This window comes from Rhipicephalus microplus, chromosome X (genome assembly GCF_043290135.1).
Source record: "Rhipicephalus microplus isolate Deutch F79 chromosome X, USDA_Rmic, whole genome shotgun sequence".
NCBI lineage: Eukaryota > Metazoa > Arthropoda > Arachnida > Ixodida > Ixodidae > Rhipicephalus > Rhipicephalus microplus.
The window spans coordinates 8151070-8166766 of NC_134710.1; the positions used below are offsets into that span (position 1 = coordinate 8151070).

At 51.5% G+C, this 15697-nt stretch overlaps 1 protein-coding gene and 1 pseudogene across 3 annotated transcripts in view; both read left to right on the forward strand.

Moving 5' to 3' along the window:
• Positions 1-1149: 1149 nt before the first annotated feature.
• On the forward strand, positions 1150-2889 carry LOC142777191 (uncharacterized; annotated as a pseudogene).
• Positions 2890-13794: 10905 nt separating this feature from the next.
• Positions 13795-15697, forward strand: part of LOC119175641 (WW domain-containing adapter protein with coiled-coil) — a 239138-nt gene continuing 237235 nt past the window's right edge. For all 3 annotated transcript variants that reach the window (XM_037426555.2, XM_037426557.2, XM_037426556.2), the window contains exons 1-3: positions 13795-13971; positions 14157-14190; positions 14632-14815. In XM_037426555.2, coding sequence (XP_037282452.1) covers positions 13931-13971; positions 14157-14190; positions 14632-14815 — 259 coding nt within the window. In that variant the 5' untranslated portion in view covers positions 13795-13930. The remainder of the gene's footprint in view (positions 13972-14156; positions 14191-14631; positions 14816-15697) is intronic.

Consider the following 15697-nt stretch of genomic DNA (forward strand, 5'->3'; position numbering starts at 1 on the left):
GCTGTTAAAACTAGGGGTACACAACACCCTGGATGAATTATGGGAGGCGCATCTGGTGATGCAGCACGCTAGGCTTTCGACAACCAAAGCGAGCAGGATCATATTGGAAAGGATTGGCATTGGAGCAGAGGCTCCCACTGGGGACACTAAAATTCAGGTGTGGCGAGAGTTACATAAGGCCCTGCACATAAAACCTTTGCCCCAAAATATGCATCCCATTCACCATACGCAGCGCAGGCAGGCAAGAGCCAGAGCTTTACACGTTGAGTACGGCGAGTACAAAGGGGCAGTCTATACAGATGTTGCAGAATATAAGGACAAAGACGCTTTTATGATTGTGGTGGTGGACAGGCGGGGACGCTTGGTCGCCTCTGAATCGGTCAAAACCCGCTCCTCGGAAACTGCACAGGAAGCGGCAATAACGCTAGCTATAACTAATTCACAGTCGGATTTGATTCTCAGTGATTCAAAGACAGCCATCCGAAATCTGGCGAGGGGCAGAATATCGGCGACCGCCGCACGATTTCTGCATGGGGCCACGGGACGAGAAATTAGAGAAATAGAAATTGTCTGGGTACCAGCACACTCTGGGAACCCTGGGAACGAGGCGGCTCACCTGAATGCTCGAGGTTTCGTCAGCCGGGTAGGTGAGTCGCCGGTTCCGGGGAGGTCCGCGAGAGATGGGCTGGTGTCCTTTCATGACATAACGAATCATTATAAACTATAGCGGAGGTTTTATCCGCCCCCGCACAAGCAGTTGACTAAGGCGCAGGAATGCGTCTGGAGAAAACTGCAGACGCGATCTTTTCCCAACCCTTACGTGTTGAACAAAATGTATCCGGAGAAGATCAAGCCGCAATGCAAATGGTGTCAGGCTGTGGCAACATATGATCACATACTTTGGGAATGTAGCATTGTGCCGCCGCCTGTGGATATTATGCGTGATCCCTCTCTTGAGCACTGGGAGGCGGTGTTGATCAGCTCAGACCCAGTCGTCCAGTTAAGAGTCGTGGAGTGGGCCACACAGGTCGCCGCCAACCTTAGGTTGATGGCCATCTAACACGGAATCATCTGCAGTTTCTTTTTGACGCAATAAGCCAAACGGCGACGCCGACGCCCGGTGGCGTGGGGCCGGCTTTCCGAGGCAACATGGACGCTACTCTCATGCAGCGTGGATACGACCCACATGCCATGACATGGGAGACGATTACGACTTCCGAAACGCCAAACTCTGCTTCTTCGCCGAGGTTTCGGAGCCAAGCTCTCAACGACGCGGTTGAACGCCGCTCGCAAGCCAACGCCAACAAGGCGGCGTCCGCCGCTGCCCCGGCATCCGGCACGCCAGTTGACAAGACGCAGCCTCCCGCTTCGCGCGCTGTGGGACGCAAGGGCTAGGTTCTCACCAAATGGAAGCCTCGCCCGTTTCCGAAACCGAGTCCGGACGACTATGTAATAGTCGTAAAGCCACGAGAGTGCATCTCATTGCATGATGCTTTCTCAGAGAACTGGTACGGGACCGCGTTTAAGGCATACCTCGGGCCCGAGCGAGCTGAGACGCTGACAGTTATTCCATCAAGAGAGCAAAATTTGATCGTGATTCACACCCCGGACCCTGACACGGCGGACAAAATTATCGGGGACTTCGCGGTAAACACCGAGCACAGGCAGGTTCTGCTCAACGGGTACCTGCGACAAGATGGTAGCAATGTCTGCCACGGAGTCATCGTAGTCCGCAACACAGATACGACGAAAACGCTCCGAGAGAGCGTACGCTGGAGGTCAGGCACCATCGTCGAGGAGCGTAAATTTGGCACGTCGAACAAGGCGCGTGTAACCTTCGCCGGCAAGGAGAAGCCACGCTTTGTTTGCTACGACACAATGCTGATCCCCGTCAAATCCTACTACCGGACGATCCCGGTCTGCGGCAAGTGCGGTGTCGTCGGCCACCGGATGGACACTTGTCCCAACCCACGACCGGATACGTGTGGCCTGTGTGGACAGCAGGTTCCGCTTGTGGAGGAGGGGGTGCGGGCCCTTCATCAATGTGTACCCGTATGTTCTGTGTGCGGTGGAGCACACGCCACAAACTCTTGAGCATGTACGGCCAAGTACCGTAATTCCAAGGTGGCCGCACAACAGGGCGGAAAGTACAAAAGGGCGTCCAAGAAACGACGCAAAGATCAGACTCCCAGTGAGCCACCACGCCGGGAAGTCGCCAAGACAGACAAGCCTGCTTCCCCTACTGGAGGAACCGGAAAGCAGCCGACGGCGCAAACATGCGGCGAAGCCGGGTCGTGGGCCAACGCCGTCAAAAACAGAAACCAGGTGGGTGGTACGGGTAGGGCTGCCTCCTCATCCCCCCTCCTATCATCCCCTCTTGATCACGTAACGCCGACCAAAATATTACTGCCAAGCTTCAGGCACAAATCGAAGCGTTACAGAAGACTAGCGGCAGCCGAGGCCAAACAGACCCAACTAGTCTCCCCTCCTCCTCCCCCCGCAGTAGAGGTAATGGAGAGTGAGACCGGGGTGGCGGCAACGGACGCGGTAGCCGCACTCCAAGCTCGTGTGAACACCCTTGAGGTCCGTATGGACAGCCGTATAACTGTCCTCGAAACCCAAATCTCAGTGGCTGTAAATGCCGCCATTGCTAAAATGACAGAAACCATCGCAACCGTGATAGCTCAACAAGTTGCGCGTTTCACCATACGAGCCGGCCCAATTAAGAACGTGTCCGGCCGGTACCTTAAAACGCCTCGACGACAGATCGAATTTGAGGATGATGACAGCTGCTCCGTCTCCGGAATTGAGGAAACCCCCCTCCCCGTGAGTGCTGGCTCGGGAGCACCGCCACCGCAATCGCTCGTTAACTCCTCTGACCATGGCTAGCACCCTTAGAATTCGGAAGTCCCCACGATCCAATACGGCCACTCCCATCCAAATCACCCAGTGGAATTGTCGGGGCTTTAAGGCTCACACTAAGCGGGCCAACCTCCGGCTTTTCCTCGCAGCATGTCAAAACCTTCCTGCTGTGGTAGCTCTCCAGGAGCCAGGGAGTGCTGCCACACTCACAAACTATACTACGTTTCAGCAGGACCCTTTATCTTGTATCTGCGTGCACAAAAATTATACGGCCAACTTAGTTGATTTCGACCCTAAGCCAGCTTTCTTGTACGTGATGGTGACACTCCTTTCGCTGCGTAAACAGGACCCGCCACTGCACGTGCTAAACATTTATTGCTCACCGAAACTAAGCAACATTACATTCGCAGACTTTTTTAGCCGCGCCTTAAAGGCTGCAGGCAGGGACCCTGTGGTGATCGTGGGTGATTTTAATGCCCCCAACACACTTTGGGGGTATGCACGTGAAGAGAAACGTGGACGTAAGTTGGTGGAACTTATGTCCACGCTGGGCCTAACTCTTCACACCGACCCTGCCTACCCAACTCGCCTGGGTAACTCCACAACCCGGGACACATGTCCGGACCTTACCCTCATAAAAAAAACATCCAGTATGCGGATTAGATCAACACTGAGGAGACCCTCGGCAGCGACCACTGCATACTCAACACCACCATTCGCACCTATCCTTTGGCAAGACCCTACGGAGAGGCAAAATTACCCGATTACACGAAGTTTCGGCAAATATACGCCAATTCGACACCCATTGAGGAGCAAAGATACCATTTTAATCCCAGCAAATGGTTTCCTCATTACGCTCCACAGAAACACAAATTAAACTCTCCGAGGCGACTCCGGCGGTTGATAACCACCTCCTTCACCCCTGGGAGGCCCGGCGCAGCCTCGTCCGCCGATGGCGCCAGCAAAAACACAACCGAAAGCTCAAAATTCGCATCGCTGAGCTCACCCAGCGAGCAGCAAAGTACGCGGCCCAGCTCGCTGACTAACTGGGTGGACCGTTGCAACACGGCTGCTCGACAAATGTCCAGCCGTAGTGCCTGGTGCCTCTTCCGCGCCTTGATTGATCCGACCCAAACTCGAACAGAGACACAAAAGCATCTGCAACGAGCATTTCACAGCTTCGACGGAGACACAGCCAAATTGGCATGTAAGCTCCGAGACCAATATCTATGCACACAGCAGGACTCCCGAGGGCCGGCGTACTCGTATGCAGGTACCGAGAACGCGGAGCTCTCTTTTCTATCCTCTTGGGCAAAGGCCTTGAGGAACTGCCGGTGAAACTCATCCCATGACGTAAGCGTTGCTTCATGGTTCTCAAACCACGTTTTCGCGGCGTCCTCGAGAAAGCAGTACACATAACGTAGCTTACGCTCTGGGGTCCAATCGTTGATGACGGCTACCCGGTCGAAATGCTCGAGCCAGTCGTCAGCATCTTCAAAAGCAGCTCCATGAAATGTCTTCGGAGTCTTGGGCTGGTTGACAACCAGGTGCGCTGGTGCTGGCGTGGTGATGTTAGGTGGTGCTTGGTTCATAGTCCTCTGACGTTCAGGCAGCAAACCGTGCTGTGGCTCGAGCCCCAGGAGACGACGGCTGGATCGTACGTGCACAGCGGTAAGCTCGGCTGAGCTACTTGATGGGCTTGCGTCAGGAGTGCTCTCTGGGGACCGTATCATCTAACGTACCCCGCACTTCCACCAGAAAATGTCACAAAGGCACAGGGATGCAGGCACAAAAGCAGGGCGTTTACTTTTGTCACCAAAGGCCAAAAGCACGAACACCAGAGCACGCGCCCACAGAACTACTTCGTTATCCTCCACAAAGGCTGGCCACTATAGTTGCCAGCCTATCTTGCGTCAATATTAAGCAATTCCTCACTGACCGACAATCATACATTCGGATTCAGGACATTGAACACGGCCCTTACCGATTAGGCACGAGAGGGACTCCGCAGGGAGCGGTCCTCTCGCCCCTCCTATTCAATGTGGCAATGATGAGACTCCCCGCTCAGCTGGCGAAAGTCGAAGGCATACAGCATGCGCTGTATGCCGACGACATCACCATATGGGCGTCACACGGCTCGGCAGGAGACATGGAGGCAAGCCTGCAGCAAGCGGCGGACATCGTGGATGACTGTCACAAACGACTCCAATTTTCGGATCATCCACGGGCCCCATCTTCCAAGGAAGGGCGCTCTTGTGTTGGGGGGACGACATCCGGCGACAATAACGACCCAGCGTGGCGCCGGCTCGTCTTCCCTGCACCGGTACCGGAAGGGGCACCGGCGGTCTAAACAGGGAAAATTACTCCTAGATGAGACGGGAGCACGTGTACGCCCCTAAGGAGGTTTGAACTGCATCGGAAGAGCAGTTGACGTACAGCCAGCAACAAGTGTGGTCGTCGGTGTCGCGAGTCTCGCGTAGGCGACGAGCAGGCGACGAGCGACGAGGAAAAAGAGCGCTTGAGACTGTGTGCCACGCAGTCGGGTCTCAGCTTAGCCGCTAGAACGCCCAGTAGCGTGACCGACCGTGTCCCGAACAAGCAGTCTTACCAGGATCATGTTCAGCTACTGCGCCAGAAAATGGAAGGTAGACGGCGCATGTTTGAGACCTGGGATGCAAGGCACAAAAGGGGCAAAGAGCCCGTAGGTGCCAGATTACTGAGAGCCGGCCAAGGTAATAGTACTGTTGGGGAGAACATCAGGTTCACGAGTGAACCTAAAGAGTTAGCTGCTGAAAGTTCCGTTGTGGCCACAAAGGCCACTGAAGGCCACAGTGATGGTGACGAGGCGCTGTGCCTGGAGAGTCTTGTTAATACAGAAATGCCATCTGTAATGGACTTGGCACAGCCACCCTGTTTGTGCATCGCCATAGCAGCTAAATGTGAAGTTCGCAGTACCTCCGGCCCGGTAGGTGATGACCCCTGTACAGAGAGCGGGGCACAGTCGGGTGCTGACGCACACTGCGAGCTGGGCAATGTTGGGGCAAGTAGTTCTTCCAGGTGCGAGCGGCACAGCCTCGAGGAAGACGCTTGCATTGCTCAGCCGTCAGTCAAGCTTCCTGCAAGTCAGGGTGTCCACAAGTTAACGGAAAATCCTGACTGTATAGGCATTATAGCCGAAGAGACAAGCGAGACAAGTTCTGCTCTGCAAATGTTGCAAGCGGACTTCTCGAAAGTGACCACTGAGCAACGTGCAAAAGGAAAAGGACGCCGCAAAAGCAAGAACAAGCAAGAGAGAAGCGAAGGGTGTAAATCCACCCATGAAATCGAGAATTGCCAAACGGCAATCAACGCAACGAAAGATTCGATTGCGTTTTGTGGCATTCACCAGTAGAGTGGGTTGCCATGCTCCAAACCACCCGACAGGTAGAGGGGGGAGGCAGGCATTTGTTCGTGGAGCTCGGAAGAGCCAACCCCCTTCGCTCCATTGTCCTGCTCGAAACGCGGGGCGCCTTGTGAGGCAGCGCCTTTCGGCCGAGCGACACGACATGGTTCGGAGACCCGTTTCCGTAGAACGCGGTGTCGATGAAGGCATGCCTCCGAGGTGTAGACTAAAGGGAAACAGGTGTCCGTGTAGCGGCCGTACACGCTTCTGTCTGCCCCGGTTGCTTCGAATGGCTCCCCCAAGAGCGCGACCACCTCGAGCGCGGGTAAAGGTTACGCACATCGAAGTGAAAACGTGTCCTTAAAGAAAAAGGACATTTTTTAAAACAATGTTCCCTTCTGTCTTTTCATTTTGGAGCATTTGATAAATGTTGGGACTAATCGCTTAGCCATTTTATTGATTTTCTTGTGTCGTCTTTGTATTTGTAGATGATGTTTTGTTGTTTAAACTTATTAGCCATTCAGTTAGAAAGCCTTGTTTTAGGGATATTGTTATTAAAATTGCTTGGGCTGAATTCTTTTTAAGAGACTGGTTGGTCACATAATCGAAGTCTAACGCGGTAGGCTTGTGTGATAAACATGGCGATATATGTTCTTCAAAGCTTTAGTTTTTGTTGTTACTTCGAAATGAAGCGCTTTAGTGTGCAGCAAGTACCGGAACTGTGTACAGGCGATCATGTCGATTTCTTTCTCAATCGTCTTTTTTTTTTAATCTGCGTGCGGATAAGCGACTTTTGTATACCGCTTACAGCGTGTATTTTCGAATATGTGACATGAAAGAATGCCTACGTGTCTTTTCCTTGAATCGTGCAGTATTTTTGAGACTTTCTTTTCGTGTTTCATGTGTATGTCCGTGTCGTGGTGCGCGGGTTATGACTTTCATCGTATAGTGACCGTGAAAGTGCGGTGTGTCGGGTGTTCTCTGCGGTGTCGTCCACGTCAGCGAAATGGTGCGCGAAAAAAAAAAGAAACGCGTTGGTGGACGACCAGAACACTGAAAGCTCTCGAACATTACGCGTTTGTCATTGCCTTGAATATTACACAGCAATATTCTTGAGAAGGGAGCTGTGTCACAAACGACTCCAATTTTCGGATCATCCGCGGGCCCCATCTTCCAAGGAAGGGCGCTCTTGTGTTGGGGGGACGACATCCGGCGACTATAACGACCCAGCGTCTTCCCTGCACCGGTGCCGGAAGGGGCACCGGCGGTCTAAACAAGGAAAATTACTCCCAGATGAGACGGGAGCACGTGTACGCCCCTGAGGAGGTTTGAACTGCATCGGAAGAGCAGTTGACGTACAGCTAGCAACAAGTGCGGTCGTCGGTGTCGCGAGTCTCGCGTAGGCGACGAGCATGGAGTGACCCGCGCAACGTATTGAGACGGCTGCAATTCCGGGCACCCTCGTCGTCTACCAAGCCGGCGAGATCTTCAGCGGCACCCGTCAACTCCCCTACCTGCACCAAGAGCTGGCCTGGTCCGCATGGAACTTTTTGTTGTGTTTTTTTAACTGTTTAAATTATTATAACTAGCCCTTTTTTAAATATTTGTATACTTGTGTGCGCTGCGTCGCACGCACGTAGAAATTCAAAAGCACGACCGTAATCTTTCTCAAGTAATTTTTCTTGTATCTCCTTTGATTCATGTCATCAGTTTAACATTCCGCATATTTGTCTTTAGCCTGTATTTTTTGTAGTGTTTTTAGCACATTTTGTTATATAGCTGTTGTTTCTATCGCGCGTATCAGTTTTCCTCCTTTGTTATTTTTGTTAACTCCTGCCTTTGCCCTTGTTTGAATTAAATGCTAGTTCGTTTTGCATAAAATCTCCGTGTCTGCTTTATGAGTGCGTCGGTCAGGCCCACACATCACCACACGTGCGACCCCGCACGGGTCGACCAACCTGCAAATAATTTTGAAATGTGCCACTTCGAGGCCTTTCAGGCGTTGCAGGCCGAAGCGTAAAGTGGAAGCCTGCGAGTCTGCCGCACGTCGGTGTTGGATCGGCGGGGCCTCACCCGAAGTGCGTGACATATCTATGCCCGTCGCTGCGGCCTTCAGTGCTCCCCGTCCAAATCGGAATTCGTGCATATACGCCCGTCACCAAAGTGCACCACAGAAATTGACCTCTCCCTTCACAGCGGACCCATACCCGAACGCAATGAGATTAGAGTACTAGGGCTTTTTATACACAAAAATCACAGAGCAGACAACATTGGCCAAATTGCGTAAGGTGGGGGACCAAGTGGGCCGGATGGTCCGCCGGGTTTCCAACAAGCGCGGGGGGTTACGATGCAAAGATGCCTTGCGGCTGGCGCATGCATTCGTAACCAGCCGAGTCCTGTACTCGGCTCCATACCTCCACCTACGCAAATCCGACGAGAATGCACTCGAAGTCATTTTCCGCAAAATCTACAAGCGCGCCCTCGACCTTCCTGTCAGCACCTCTAACCAGCGCCTTTTGGGCTTGGGAATGGTGAACACCTTCAAGGAGCTGAGAGAGGCGCACTTGACAAACCAATATACTAGACTCTCTAAAACACCGTCGGGTCGCCGCCTCCTTGCCCGGCTACACATCAATCATTCAATACACAAGGAAGAGCGCGTACGGATTCCAGAAGTTTGGCAATACTCCTTGCACGTGCGCCCTCTTCCGGCTAACATGACCCGAGACGACTACAGTGGCCGACGCCTCGCGCGGGTGGAAGCCTTGGCTCGACACTACGGCCACAAATTAGGAGTATTCTACGTGGACGCCTCCGGCCCGCACCACGGTGGTTGGTACACGGCTGCGGTCGTCCACCAAAATACTGTTGTAAACGGACTCACATTCCGTGCACATAACATTACGCACGCGGAGGAGATCGCCATCGCACTAGCCGCCGCAGATCAGGACTCGAGGGTCATCATCACCGACTCAAGGGGTGCCTGTCGCAATATTGAACAGGGATACATTCCGTACCGTGCTTATAAAATTTTGCAGAACAGCAGCTGCCTAGGTGCCCCCGCACACCGAACGATCATATGGGCTCCGGCTCACACGGGCCTCGATGGTAATGAGACGGCTGATGCCGCCGCCCGCGCGCTCACTCTCCGGGCACCATCCTCGTCCCCTACCGATCCGGAACTCGAACCCAATCACGCCTACACCTTTAAGGAGGTCACACAATTTTATCAATCCAGCCATAACGTCTATCCGAAACCCTGTAAGGGCCTCACGAAGGCGGAGGAGCGAATCCTCCTTCGCCTTTATACCAAAACTCTCTTGTGCCCGGCAATCATAAAACATTTTGACCCCACTTGCACGGGGAAGTGCCCGCATTGTGAGGAAAATTCTTCTGACATTTTCCACATGGTGTGGGCATGCCAAAAAACCCCAAACCTTACTCCACTACCCAACCCTTCGCGGGAGGACTGGGAGGCAGCCCTGCTCGGCTGCTCTGACCTGACGGCCCAACGGGCCTTGGCCGAACGTGCCCGGGCCGCGGCCAACGCCAATGGGCTCCCGTAAGAGGGAGCCCACCTAGTGTTTGTACGGGGCGGCCCCTTAAGGACCGTTCCCACCCTCCCGGTAAATAACATCTGTAAATAAATGTTTTTCAGCAGCAGCAGCAGTGCGCACGTTTCTGTAGCACCTTGGTAGCACCAACTACTTGATAGCGCAGTCTTCCCATTCATCGTAGGCGGTTTGCCAGTACGCGTACGAGCGTCAACTTTGTTCTCGCTTTCGTCGCGGCGTCTTCATCAGCTGTGCCCCCGTCCGACACGCGAAGCCCTGCAGCACGGAGGAAGGAAACCTTTCCTTCCTCCGTGCTCTGCAGCATTGTCCTGAGCGCAGCCATGTTTGCTGACGACATCACGCAACGAACCAATGAGCGCGCAGCTTCCGAGAGCCTCGTAAGAGCGCCTGGCGCAGTGCATAGTGGGGGGGGGGGGGGGGGGGGAATCTATCCGCTCGCCTTTGTAAACTCGCGTGGGGGACAGCTGTGACTCAGCAGACGACGACGGTAGGGTGGCTAACGACGGTGTAGTCTGCCATAGAGGTTCTCAAAATTAACTAGAGGGCACTCTGGCGCTGCGATCGTTCAGCGACCATGGGAATGGTGCACTCCGTGGGAATGATGGGTACACGGAGTAAGGAAAGGTTTGGGTGGGTAGTACACACATTTGCCTAGTCTTCGTACTTGCGGGCGGCGAATCGTACTTGCGGCTTTGTTTATTGCTGTGTTTCGGTTTTGTTTTGAAATAAAGATTGAATGCTTTTGAACTTTGTGAGCCAATTTGGAAAGTAAGTCTAAAAAAATAAAATGGTGAAACGCAACCGCTGAACATTTCCTAATACTTGTTTCGTAAGAAAACAGCTCCAAGAAGTACGAATATTAGACAAATGTGTGTACAACCCATCATTCCCATGCTCGCTGAAGCGCCGTGCGTTGCAGCTCCCATAGACACTAGCGCCAGAGTTCCCTCTAGTAAGTATTGTGGGAAACTATGTAGTCTGCTATGCGACCGGCCAGGCGCCATGTCAAAACGCCCTGGTGCTTTGAAACCACTTTCGTTTTATACGCAACTATAAATTGTACAAACAATATTTTTAGTTATTATTTGTTTAAAAACCTATTTGAGTGCGAAAAATGATAAAAACTTGTTTAGTTGTCAGTAAGATAACATTTTTTAATGTTTATACAACTGCCGCCGCAATCCAGACGGCGCAATCAAAGCGCCTAATTTTCGTCCCCACTTTCTCCGTGTTCGTCCCCATTGGCTTTATGGACACGTCACTCCTCTGGCTGTGCCGCCTTGGAGACGATGGTAAAGTGGTAGGTGTTCTGTGCGATGGTGATGAAGTCTCCAGTTCTGTGGTCTCCATCGGTGGAAGGGCTTGGGCACAGGCGCGGTACGGTGACGGTAAAGCCCTGAGGCACCGATGCTGCAGGGGGCTTCTGCTGTGTGTGCCTCAGAGGTTCGGTGCTGCTTCCGCTGCGAGCTCCGAGCTTTCGGCTTCCTCAGGGCCGGAGCAGGAACAGTCGCGGTGGGAGCCTAAATTTGGTGAGGTTCCCGCGCTGTCTCAGAACTGTGGTCTGTCGGGTAGGTGTTGCGAGTTCTTGTGGAGTCGTCGCGATGTTCCGCGCAAGGCGGGACTTATCGGGCGCCGTTGTGAGCCCCTCGTTCTGCTCGGGTACTCGCTTTCACGAGACCGCGGAGGTGTCCATGTCCCCTGTAGTCTCGAGGGCAAGCATGTCTGAGGTGTCTCTGCTTGCTGGTCGTCGTGGAAGGGGCAGGCGCGACGTGGTCGGAAGCAGTCGAGTTGACCTCTTGTGCTTGCTGTTGAAGTCAGCCGCCGTTTGTAGATCTCCAGCAGTTGTTGGGCATCCAGGAGGGCTTTCACTGAGCTGGTGGTGGTCACGGTGGCGGCTGCTAGAATGACGCCGCAGGCCGAGATGTTTAGGAAGGGGTTGCGGTTTCCTCTTTGGATTCGTCTGTCATCGTGACCCTCGATGAAGCGCAGTAATCCGAATGAGTTGGTGTACGACGCGCGAGAGCGTGCCATGAACGTGCACAGCACGCCGCCGAGGCGAGCGCGCTGGGTTGGGCGCGCAACCGCTCACTCTGCAGTCGAGTCTGTGATGCAGCTTCTTACTTATGTCTCTCCTGGGCCGACCTCGGAGAGCTCTAATAATAAGGACAAAGCCGTTGGTTTTTACCAAAACCCCCACAAAATGTTTAAATTAAAAGTAAAAAACCGGAAATCGCCACACAACGAAAAAACCTAATAAAAAGTTCACTGTACACGACGAAACACATCTATAAACACCCAACAAGAAAGTTAAGTCTTCAACTGAATCTAACTTCCGAATGCGGCTAAGCGGTGGAGTAGGGCAAAAGATCAGTGCAGCCTCACCCACACGTTGAAGTTCGACGACGATGAGTAAACCGAAACACGATGACTCCGGCTTTAGGACGCGGGCTGGCTGGGGGAACGCTGGCTGCTGGCGACGCGTCGAGAAACCAGGGTCAATCTGGCCAGGAAGCTGGGCGCATATGTCTCGGGCCCGTAGCTATAGCTCGACGGTTGTTGCTCGCCTGTTGGCACCGAAGTCCACAGGCCCTGTGCTGGAGTTCAAGACCGGATGGCCATAGTCCTCTCGAGCGGGAACGCAACGGCAGGAGGTCCCAGCCGATTGCATTCTTCGAGGCTCGGGTTCAACACCCGACGGTCCATCTTCAGCGCCCGGTCCGGTGATGACCTTCCGCTGGCCACGTCGTCATCTAAATCCCCTGCTTTCTCTTGGCTTGAGCTTCCTCTGTCCCCAAAATCCACTCGTCGGCTTCCCATTGGAGATAGCGGGGTTGCCGCGTTAACCACTGATTGGCCCTTGAAATCTCCGTGTTCCTTTATCATTGGACATCATTTCTTTTGCTTTATTGACGTCTCGCCGCGCGTCCTCGCGCTCTCGCAATTGATGATGATGATGAATCCACAGCTATGGCTCATACCCACCACCCACTCGGGGGGATCGGCCAAGAATTGATGCACTTTACATCTTCACTATCGTCGTCTTCTGCCTCTACCATCGCTCGCGCGCGTTCTTCGTTCGTATCCTACGCCTGCGGAGAGGAGGAGAAAACTGCCGAATACCTGATAGTGTTCCGTAAAGGGCTTCACTCTACAGTTCAAGATGATGGCGCAGAGTTTTTCAAAGCACTGGTGTTTAGGGACAGCGAGGGCGAAAAAGACGTTAAGCGAGTAAAAATAACTAGAAGGAGGTTATCTAATTGGTGGCTCGAATCAAGGCCCAAGTGAAAATTAGATGCTTCACTGCAAAGTGCCAGTGCTTAACTTCACCATTTAAAGGAAAAAAAAGATAAATGTAGTTTTTATTCACCAGGTATTACGGCTAAGTGGCGCTAGCCGCTGTCCAATCTAAAGGGTACAGTCATATTACTCCATTTAATCCATCCATCTATCTTTGGCAGCGCGATGCCGAGGTCCCTTAAGAAAATTGCATAAATGGTTGAGTTATATTTTTCACTAGGTGATTTTGGGAGAAATTCCATGCTTGTTTTAGAACGTTGCTTTTAGAACTTGTGAGCTTGCATTCCTTGCATGTCGCGATTTGTCGTTCTCGTCATAATAGAGTAAATATATTAACTGTTCTTGTTGCCTACTTAGGGTGACAGAACTGGTCAAATAATGAAAACAGTTCCAATGAAAATAAAAAAAGTAATCATACTCGAAGTTGCTTGAAAAAAATTTTGGTTTTTGCAATTCAGTTGGGAAAATGCATTGCTCAAAAGCATAGCCTTTAAGATTTGAAATAATAACTAAAAAAGCAATAGCCGCGGTGAAACATTACCAAAAAAGTGGCTATGCAGACAAAAAGTTGTTATTGTGTGTGTTTAAAATTTTTAGTACTCACAGTTACAATATAAAAAAATACCAGTGTTTGTGCCTTTTTTTTTTTTTGATGACGTCCTTCCGCGTAATCAAAAGCATCGGCCCCGGATGTGTCATGGCGTCCAATTATGTGCCTGATGTGCTAGTGTTCTTATGGTCTCGATAAACTGTAATATAGGCTTTAATATACGTCAATTTTCTGACCATAAAGTTCTCAATTGGCCTAGTATTAATGGTAATGCATGCAAGGAAACTTCCAAGGCTCAGCGATGGGTAGGAACGGGTTCACTTGGCCTTCGTAAAGTGATGTGTTCTGTGCTGGCGCCATGTTCATTTGTTGTCAAAATATTTGCTCATATTGCGCCACTTGTGCTACAATGTTTTAAAATTTGCCTTGCGTAGAGCGCCAAATGTCACAGCAACTTGTGTCCTAACGCTGTTGTCTTGTGCCTTTCCAGGTATTTTGACAGAACTCAGGCCCATCCGTACGAGGTTTGTGTCTGCAGGTTTTTCTGCGTTACGTAAATTTTTTTTATTGGTGACGTTTATGTGCAAATTGTATCAGTTAGTTGGCTATTTCTTACGAATGTTTAAAGGGAAATCAAGGTAGTCCGCATCAGCTTCCGCGTTTTGTTTTAAAGTGGTCTAAATGCAATACCCCTACATCGTTGTGCGTACTTCACCTGTGAAACCGCCACTTTATACGACTGAATCATTCCAGGATTATAGAAGCCAGTTTTTGTGTGTGTGTGCCGTACTTTTTGTTGTTTGAATGCTTGGTTTTTTAGCCGAAGTGAGAATTTCTCGCCTTTTGAAACCGCGCTCGTGCTGACAGCCTTCGTTTGACTGCGCCTGCTCTTAAAACGTGGCTGGTCGCGATATTTCTCCGCGTAATCGCGTGGGACTAATGACTGTCCAACGTGTGCTGTGCAGAACTCGAGCAAGTACAGCTCAAAGTCCAACCTTGGAAGTCGATACAACGACAAAGTGCGCGAATCGCCTTCAAATGGTAGCCATAGCCGGATGGGTAGCCCCGACAGCCGACACAGCCCACGTTACCACAAATCATCGTCGTACAACCAGAGGCTCAAAGATCGGGACAAAGACCACGAAAGAGGTGCGTACGCTCGTTTACAGGCGGATACAAGCTTGCATTGTGCACTGGCCATGGAACAACCAGCTAGTGCGTCTGACTCACTTCAGCCTCTGTTTGTTCCACGACCACAGAATGTCTGCTTCTTTTCTGCAATACTGCCTGGTTTCTCAAATGCTTGAAAAGCGGACGAATTGGTGAACAGGTTTTCCTTGATGTGCTATAAATAACAAACTACATGTGCAAGTGGTACCTTTAGTGTTGGCGAGTTACACAAAATTGAGAGGGCGATGCAAAATTTGTCAATACTGATGAAGGTAGCAGCTACAAGGTTTGTGTGCTGACAGTTTTTGTGGGAAGTGCAATGCCAACACGCAGTGTTTAGTCAATGGCGAGGACTAGTTCATTTTGCTTGTGGGGAAAGGTGTGGCATTGCTTGTGTGGAATGTCTGGTGTGTAAGTTGGGACACGCATGAAATCAGTGCAGGTGTGCAGTGCTCAGCCTTCGATCTCTGATGGCCAATGCACTGCTGGCCTTTCAGCGAAATGCTAGCTAACATGCATCAGCCCTATGTAAGTGTTGCTGTGCTGTCATAGACTGTGCCCGTGTTTTATTTAAGTGGGCTAACACAGTCGGCATCTTTTCCCAAATGCCAAAAGCAGTGCCAGCACACGCCAATGTTTTGGTGTATAGTTGGCTGATTACATAGTAGCAACCTTGAATATGTTCACATAAGAACTGACCATGAAAAACTTGCTGTTAAAAATGATTGCACAAAGCTTGTGTTCTCTAATTTGGAGAGCTTTATTGATTCATCTGTTTGTGCATGTCAGCTGATCTGAGTACCTTAGTGGAATCGTGGTACACTTAGGTTTTGCTGCATAGCCCGTTCAACAGCTGTGCAT